This window comes from Lutra lutra, chromosome 5, assembly GCF_902655055.1.
Source record: "Lutra lutra chromosome 5, mLutLut1.2, whole genome shotgun sequence".
Classification (NCBI taxonomy): domain Eukaryota; kingdom Metazoa; phylum Chordata; class Mammalia; order Carnivora; family Mustelidae; genus Lutra; species Lutra lutra.
This window is the reverse complement of record NC_062282.1, coordinates 107,523,159-107,532,632: the sequence shown is the minus strand read 5'-3', so window position 1 is coordinate 107,532,632 and position 9,474 is coordinate 107,523,159. Positions and strand designations below refer to the sequence as shown.

The window sequence follows — 9,474 nt, the reverse complement described above, 5'->3', positions numbered from 1 at the left end:
GAAGCTGGGGTGTAAATGCTGTTAAAACCTCAAGGACACAGATGAACGTGTGTCAACCTAAACATGCAGGGAGGGAGCATTGTTAACTATCAACAAAGCTACATACTTGGATATGAGATCATATGCTTTCTATACCGATTAACAGAAAGATCCAAAATAAATGAGCTCAGGACTCTTTTGGTAGAAGCAGCAACCTTGGTTCCACAATTAAACCTAAAAAAGTAGCAATTGCCAGATAGAAGAAAAAATCCAAAATCCAACAAGAAAAAAAATCATTATTTATAGCAAGTACTCATTAAATGTTTATTACCTGAATGAATGACAAATAATTTCATTCCATAATTTTTAAATTGCGTAAAACTGTGAGAGTATTTAACTTCTCAAATTTCATACGATCTTATTCCTTCCGTGCTCTACTTTCTAAAAGTTTGATAATCTTTTCCTATTTCTCATAAAAAATTCTTATGCTCACAGTGAATAAACTGGTGGCATAAAGTTACTTTAGTTCAAGCAAAAAGGTTTATTTCTGCTAGACGTCTCACCCCGTTGCAAATTAATCTGAACTGGAACAAATAAAAATATGAATTAAATTTTCCTATCACTCTCTAAAGGTTCATGTTAGGCTTCATTTAGGTGATCGATTTTATGTGAAGTTTACTATTCATGAAGTTTTTAAATTATGTAACAGAAGTCTTAATATTCAAAACTGTTTATACTTTTCTAAGTCAGGATGACAAGAACCTGGAACAGACTTTCTACACAAAAGGCCTGTTTCCCATGGGAATATACCAGAGTTCTGATTTTATGCTCACATCACACAAAGATAGGCTGTTACTGGAGAGTTGTTTTGTACAGATGGTATTTTTAATTCTCCATGTTTTGTCCAAAAATGTAGTCTTCGTTTTCATCAAGAAGAGAAGTCTGGAATTTCTTCCATTTCAAACTCATCTCTCCATTTTTGCAGGTCTTTTGCATCATTTATCATCCATAACTTTGCAAAATACTTTAGCCTTTTCCTGGAGAGAAAATAAAATATGATTTATTTTATAAATGGAATTATTGGGGTACAATACATTTCACTGACAGCTATAAAAGGTCTAAGACAGGTGTGCCTGGGTGGTGCAGGTGGTCAAGCATTTGACTCTTGGTTTTGACTTGGGTCATGATCCTCGGGGTTGTGAGATCGAGTCCCATGTTGGGCTCCATGCTAGGTACAGAGTCTGCTTGAGACGTTCTCTCCCTCTGCTCCTCCTATTTGCGTGCTCTCTCTCTCAAATAAATAAATCTTAAAAAAAAAAAAAAAAAGGGTCTATGACTTAGAACACCAGACAGGGCTCTGTGGTTAGGAAGTTGTGTCAGCATCAGCCTTCTGGTGACACTGTTATAATCAAGGACTGAGGCTGCTGATTGCCACTACTACCTCCAAGGAGGGGAGACCCCAGCTTCTTACCCTGCTAACTCAGACCAGAGGCTAAGTGCACTCACAGGATGAAAAGTAAAGCTGATTTAACATAGCAAAGCTAGCTAATGAAAGAGCAGAATGCCAGCATAACATAGACCAACCAGTTAAATATTTAGGGTCTGGAGCCAGGGTGAATTCCAGGTATTGCTCCACCACTGACTATGTATGGGACCCTGACTTCCTGGTCGATTTCCAACCCTCGCTTGGCCTCATTTTCCACAACTACAATATGGGGATAATGCCAGTACCTATACCTCACAAGGCTGTCATAAGGACTGAGGTAGTGCAGGTAAAGCAGTAACACTAGTAACTGGTGCCTGTCTGTCTGGGATGCTGCAAAATGACTGCGTAGACTTGTTTCTGTGCACAGTAAGCATTCGATAAATACTAGCTGTTATCATAAACCCACAGAAATGTACGAGATTCCCCTTGGTTTCTTTGATCTCGCCAATGGAACTGATGTGATAAGCACTTTCAGTCAAAGGGTAAAAATAATGAATATAGTGTCTGAATAAATGATCAGTTTCTACCCCAATGCAACCTCTTTTGACAATTCTGTCTTGTCAAGATTATAGATTTCAAAATGTCACACAGTAGTTGGAAGAGTTAAAACATTATAACCTGTGAATTTTATTGCTCTTGCTGTATAGCAGGAGTAAGTATAAACTACCATATTTTACTGCCATCTCATATATATATATATATGTCCCTTTGTAGTAAAGTTTTATTCTAGTTTCTCTAGGGAAGAAGAAAAATAATAGTAAGATAACAAAAGAGGATTTAAGTTTGTCTTTGGACTTGCGCAGAGAAGTAAGGGCTTATCTTTGAACTCTCATAATAAATAACTACTTTTCTAACCTGGTATTGTGGAAAGGATCCAAAAGAGAATGCCAACAGAGGAAGCCACACATCATGCCAGAGTCCAGCACTTTGGATTTGGTCAACCATCATTTACCCCTGCACACTACAGAGTGGCAAGGCAGAACCACAAGAGGAAAGAAATGGAGAAGTTGTTTGCAGTACTGTACTTCAGTATACAAGTTGGTAATTGTTTAATTAATATTAGGTATTGCTATTTCAATATTTAAATTTGGTAACGATTTGCAGGACTAAAAATTTTTCCTGTACTGTGGTCACCAGCCAAGATTTTCTATTTGACCAATGATCTGTTCCCTCGTAGTCACAAAGTTATCAACCAGGGCAGTAATATCTTGCCCTAAGCATATCTCACTTTCCAGGTAGTACAGGAGTGGGGCAGGGGATGGATAAGGAGGTTATGTCCTTTTATCATATAATCTTGTATCTGGGGGGAAAAGGCTGTAACTTATTATTTTTTACTATAACATTTTTCTTGGAGTATCTTTCTTCCAAAGCATACCTCTGATACAGATCAAGATCAGTTAATATACTGACTACCTACTGGCTGGATATCAAGGGTAAAAGATAGAATGCATTCACATAATTCACAAAAGCATTCTAAGTGACAAAAAGAAGGCAATTTAAAGATATATTTATTCATCTCAGAGAGAAAGAGGAGAAAGAGCCAGAGCAGGGGGGGAGGGGCAGAAGGAAAGGGAAATAGAATCTTTAGGCAGACTCTTCACTGAGTGCAGAGCCATGACCTGAGCCGACACCAAGAGTTGGATGCTTAATTGACTGTGCCACACAGATGCCTGAATAAAGCTGGTTTTTTGTTTTCCATTTTTTTTAAACATAGACTCCACACCCAGTGTGGAGCTCAACATGGAGCTTGAACTCACAAACCTGAGATCAAGACCTGAGCTGAGATCAAGAGTCGGACGCCCAGCCAATTGATCTACCCAGGTGCCCTGCAGGTAGTTTAGAAAGAAAAATTTGTCATAAACAATCCACAAAAGAAGGGACATGGGGATACGGACTATAATTACATAGTTATATAATACTATTATTTTCATTCATACCCTGACAGAATTCTTACTTTCTGAATGCAGTATATGGATAAAGGAAGTACTCTAAAGGTTTTAAATGTCATGGTTTCTTTCAGTCATTTGTTGTATAATTGAACGCTTTAAGCAACCAATGTGTTGGCACACAGTAAGGAGTTAACTTAGTTCTTTAGAAAAATGACTTTAAAACCAATTTAGCAACTCAACAGATAAAGATCTGAGTAAAGAAGGCGGACTGAATTCACATGAGCTTTTCAAAGATCTGTTTTCATTTTATTTTAATTAAACGTTTCAGAATATTTGAAGAAATGCTTAAAGGTAAACCTAACGTTCATTTACAGGACATTCCACTTCATTGGACAACTTGGAAGTTTTCATTATAAGTAAAAAAATGCCACACAATCATTCTGACCTCTTCATATTTACTAATCCTTCTAACTCTTTTGACTTGCTAGCTGCTTTCTTTAAAATTTCTCCAGGAACATCTGCTAGTTTAGCCACATTTAGTCCGTAACTCCTTGCTGCAATTCCTCTGGTTATTTGATAAAGAAAAGTGACAAAATCAGGAACTTGCTCTTCACCTACAAAATAAAAAATAAAAAAATAAATTAAAAAGAGGAGATAAAGGAAACCACGCCTGAAAGTTCAAAGCAGAAGATTAAATAAGATATATAAATTCTTACAACTTCACTCAATTAAAATTTACAATCTGAAAAAGAAACCCATTGTTCCTAATCACTCTCAGCTCCATTTATCAATTATACATATTTAGGAAAAGGGGAAATACTGTTTTGAAGATTCTCTTGCATTTAGGACCTTATAGCTCACCTAAAGGGTTTTTTTTTTTAGTAAGATTTTGTTTTTAAGTAATCTCTACACCCAGCATGGGGTTCAAACTTACAACCCTGAGATCAAGAGTCACATGCTCCAATGACTGAGCCAGCCATGTACCAACCCAACCCCGCCCGACGTACAAGTTTTTAAAAATGACTTGGTGTAAGGAAAATATTTGTTTTATGCTTCTTCCCAAAAACTTTCAACTGAACTGCTATTATCAGAAAGGAAATGATTCTGATACACAGTACAATTTTTCTGTAAAAACAGACCAGGAAAGTGTTATTTCAGTGAATGTGCTCACTGAACAGTCTTGTATGCAACACACTCTGTAAAGTAACACATGTAAGAGATATTTCTAAGAATGCTAAAAACAAAACAACAGCAAAAAACGCATAAGGAAATACAACATGGTGCAGTTTAAATAACAAGACTGAAAAATTCTGGTTTACTAAATGTACTGGGTTAACTGAGAGTTATATATATTCAAGTGGACACAGTTCAGTTCCACCCAGCTCCCCCTGAGGACTAAAAGATTTATTGCCTCAGCTCTCAGGAAGGTTGTCAGTCCACAATCCACAGCTATATCCCCTCTTTGGGAGTCACCTCAGCTTAAGAAGAGAACTGCTTCATCTGAGGTCATGTCCTGTCTTGGGCAGCCTGCACCATGACTGGTTGCTATGGGAGTTGGTAGGCAGCTTCTAAGATGGCAACTAAAGATCCCTGCCTCCTGGTGTTCATGCCCTTGTGTCTTTCTCTGCCGCTGAGTGAGGCAGGACCCATTGACTTGCTTCTAACAAATAAAATATGGCAAGAATGATGTGTTGTCACTTCTCAGATTAGACTGCAAAACACTGTGGCTTCTGTCCTGGGCATTCATTTTCTTGCTTACTTGTTCTGAGGGAAGCCAGTTGCCATATTATGGGCTGCCTTATGAAGAAGCCCACATGGAAAGAAACTGATGTCTCAGGGTGCCTGGGTGGCTCAGAGGGTTAAAGCCTCTGCCTTCAGCTCAGGTCTATGATCCTGGGGTCCTGGGATCGAGCCCCGCATCGGGCTCTCTGCTCAGTGGGGAGCCTGCTTCCTCCTCCCTCTCTGCTTGCCTCTCTGTCTACTTGTGATCTCTGTCTGTCAAATAAATAAATAAATAAAATCTTAAAAAAAAAAAAAAAAAGAAAGAAACTGATGTCTCTGGCCAATGGCCACACGAGTGAACTTGGAACTTGGAACTCTAAAGCTTGCCAGCACCCATGTAAGAGGTCTGGGAAGTAAATTCTCCCAGTGAAACTGTGAAGTGATGACAGACCTAGACAACGTTGACTGCAGCCTTGGGAGAAATTGTGAGGTAAATGTGGTCATCTAAGCTGCCCCTGGTTTCCTGATGCAGAGAAATGGTAAGATGATCAATGTTTGCTGCTTTAAGCTATGTTTGGGAGTAATCTGCTATGCAACAATAGCTAACTAATAAAGGGTATTAAAGGCCAGGCCCCCTCACCTCAAACTGAGTCAACTCTGAAAGACCAATCCCATTTCAGAGCTCTCGGCAGGACTGGCTGAAGCCGTATGACCACAACACAGCCCCATCGGAACAGGCCTGCCCTCAGGTGTTGATCATGAGAGCACTCCCAGCCAACACCTGCCACAAAAATCTCAGACTCTGCTACCACACAAATACATACACAGAAACTAAAAACTTCCAAATAATTGGGATATAATGAAGTACAATAACAGAAAGACAAAGCTTGCATACTGTTTAATCTTTGATATATCTCACGCATCTCAGGATTATGCAGCTTTTATTATGAAACTCAATCTAATTACATAGAGTTGTAAAAATGCCCAAAATGAACCAGATTTTTAATAATTTCTGAGATCCTGGGGCCCCTGGGTGGTTCAGTCGTTAAACATCTGCCTTCGGCTCAGGTCATGATCCCAGGGTCCTGGGATCGAGCCCTGCATCGGGCTCCCTGCTTGGCAGGTAGCCTGCTTCTCCCTCTGCCTCTACCCCCTGCTTGTGTTCCCTCTCTCCCTGTGTCTGTCAAATAAATAAATAAAATCTTTATAAAAAGAATTTCTGAGATCCCAATAAACATATTATAATTTTATCAAGAGCTTTTTCTCATATATTATGTCATTTCATAAATGTGTATGATAAATGGGTTTACTCTTTTATCAGCTAAAAACTAAAAAGCATAACTGAGAACAAGGATAATGGAATTTTCTTTAACCTCTTCTAAGAATTCAGCAGCAAATAACACCTTTCTAAGGCTGGGTGCTGGAAGTGGGAGGTGGAAAGAATGCTGGCACTCTCAGGAATACAGACTAAAACTCACATTACAAAGCACTAAGAATACCTTTTGCCTCCAAATAAAACTTGAAGAACATAAAGAACAGGTGAGGAGGTGGGTGGAAGGAGACTAGGAAAGAAACGTGGAGAAACCAGTGCCTGCTAACCTGGGTAATTTTTTGTTACTCACTGATGCTCACATGACCAAAAGTGAAGTGAACAGCAGTAGGCAATCCAAAGGGTAAATTCTTCTCATCCTTAAGACAAAAAAACAGTCTTTATCACTTCAACTGGCTTGGTTCTAACTGATGTACCTATGTCCAGCCTCTCCTCTCCTCTATAATCTAACCTCCATGCCAGTTTTCTTAAAAAAAAAAAAAAAAAAAAAAAATCATTCATCTGTCTGTCCATTTGTCATCCTTCCAGCCATCCACTCTTCTATTCTTTTCTGGAAGCCTACTAATGCCACATAAAACCCCCTTAGTTAAAATTTGCTTTGCTGATGGAATTTTTTTTTTTTTTGCTTTATATATATAACATATAGTATGTATACATATACATAGCTATACTATGCTTTTTATGTAATATAGCTATAATATTCCTATATTTTATAGCTATATAATATAAAATACTATGTTGTTCCAAATAATTTAACATACCTCAGTACAAACAGCTGCTCAATTTCTCATCACATCCTAGTCTCCACTGTAGTACTAATTTTGGTAGTTCTCACACCATCAAGGTAAATAATGAGACTACTCTTCCATAATCACATTAGGGTGTTTTTTTTTTTTTTTAAGACTTATTTATTTACTTGAAAGAGAGAGTGTGAGCATGAGCATTAATGGATTGAGGGAGAGAAAGAATCTCAACCAGACTCACGACCGAGTGCAAAGCCTGACAGGGGGCTCAATCCCACCACCCATGAGATCGTGACCTGAGCCGAAACCAAGAGTTGGACACTCAAATGACTGAGCCACCCGGGCGCCCCCTCACATTACAGAGTTTTTAGAGTTATGTTCTACATCAGGACTGTCCTTCACTCCTCTCAAAGGGGAGAAGGGGAGAGAGCGTGAGTGTGTGTGTGATGCAACTGTGGCAGCAGACAGCCAGCGAGGAGAGAAGATGGTAAATAAAAGCTCTTGGTGAGGACTTCACTTATAAGCTATAACCATTTCTAGATGGATATTACTGAAAAATTTATCTGATACTGCTTAGAGTCAGAGGAAGTAATAATTCATGTTTCTGCTGGTCACAGGGGAACTTAGCAAAATTTGTTTGAAAGCCAAACTTCTGTGGGCAGTTATTAAAGAAATATGTGTGTTGATCAAATAGTGTCTGAAGTCACTTTTGGGACTGATTCATAACATTTTTAGAAGTGGACGAGGTGAGGTAACCTGTCCAAGATTTTATAGACTGGAATAGATTAAAGTACATGTTTCTTACTGCAGGTCTGCTGCTTTATCTACCTCGCCATGAGAAATAACAGCATATCTTCAAAGCCACCCAGAAGGTCTTTGGGGGTGCTTGAGCGATGACCTACGCAGGGGCCTCTAATTCAGACAGCAGAGGAACTAGGTTAGAGGTAATGGATGAAACACAGATGTAGCTGGAAAAACACTGGAGGTAAGCAGGCAATGCACCAATACTTCAAAATTCTGAGTGAAAATTATTTTCAACCTAAAATTCCAGCCCTAGTGAAATTATAAATGAAGTATGAAGGTGTACTAGAGACTTTTCATTCCTGCAAAATCTCAAAACCTTTCACTCCTTTAGCTGATATTATTAGTAGCCTATCCAAAATCTTTTCCAACCCTAAGAAAACCCTGATTTTATATGGAAATAACTCACTGACCATTTATTTAACTGAGGGGATAATGTCCTCATGCCAAGCTCCGAAAGTTGATCCTGATTAATCTAGGCTGATCCAAGCTACCCCTGTCATTGTCGCTTTCTAGCCATTGGTTTAAGGGTGAGCATGTGATTCAACTCTGAAAAGGAGAGGCGACAATGATGAGATGCGAGTGAACATCTGAGGAGAGCTCCCCAGCTCCTAAGAAAGAGTCTCAAGAAATGCTGGTCCCTATTCTTCCTTTGGATATTTGTTGATTCTGGCTTTAAGGCATGAAAGAGCCTCGGCCACCCCGTCTGATGACGAAGCAAGCAAGGCTGGAAGACGGAGCCTGGCGAACTGTAAAGAAGAAGAGCTGAAGCCCACTCTTCCTCCGAGGTCCCTGTAATGTGAGATTATTTCTACTCTTACTGTCGGAGCCCCTGTGAATTCCAGGATCCTGTTACCTGCAAGCAAATGCACAGAAGGCAGGATGAGAGAAGTCCTAGTGTGTTGGTGAACGCAGGTGTTGGGACAACAGCTGTGCAGCAGGCCTAGGGAGCAACCAGTGCAGAGGAGCAGGACAAAGGGCTCCAGGGGGAATGACTCCGGCGAGGAGAAGTGGAACCAGCAGTTCAACCACATGGAAAAATGTCTAGAGAGGCATTTTATAAAGCTACTGGCAGGTACAGGAAGAGTCAGATATAGACTCAAATAGAAGAATGGAACGAAAACAAGGCAATTACTGCCTTCAAAAACACAAAAAGCAAAAAAGTTGCATAAGAACAAAAATGCACTTGTCCTCATACCTGGCTCGTGATTAAGCAATACTTCCTGGCAATAACAGTGAAAACTCTGAAGAGGAATGAGGCAGAAAGAACCTGGAATGAGTACCCTGGGAGGTCGGAGCAGGAAAGGCTGAGGACTCCCATCCAGCACAATGAGAAGCCGAACAGTAATGTGTCCAGATGATGAAGCAGGAGATGGGCAGATAAGTGTATGATTTAGAGATTCGGAAAGAGCGATGAAGGAGGTGAAAGTGGCTGCCTTGGGACTGGACAGGGAGAGGGCATGGAGGGAAGGGACAGAGGCAGGGGTTTACTGCCCATTAGCATGTGCCTTTCAGCATCATTTC

At 39.8% G+C, this 9,474-nt stretch overlaps 1 protein-coding gene across 2 annotated transcripts in view; it reads right to left on the bottom strand.

Moving 5' to 3' along the window:
- Positions 1–289: 289 nt before the first annotated feature.
- The window catches only part of MSH3 (mutS homolog 3), a 184,016-nt gene continuing 174,831 nt past the window's right edge, over positions 290–9,474 (bottom strand). For both annotated transcript variants that reach the window (XM_047729374.1, XM_047729375.1), the window contains exons 23-24: positions 3,800–3,968; positions 290–1,016 (exon numbers count right to left, since the gene is read on the bottom strand). In XM_047729374.1, the coding sequence (XP_047585330.1) occupies positions 908–1,016; positions 3,800–3,968 (278 nt within the window). In that variant the 3' untranslated portion in view covers positions 290–907. The remainder of the gene's footprint in view (positions 1,017–3,799; positions 3,969–9,474) is intronic.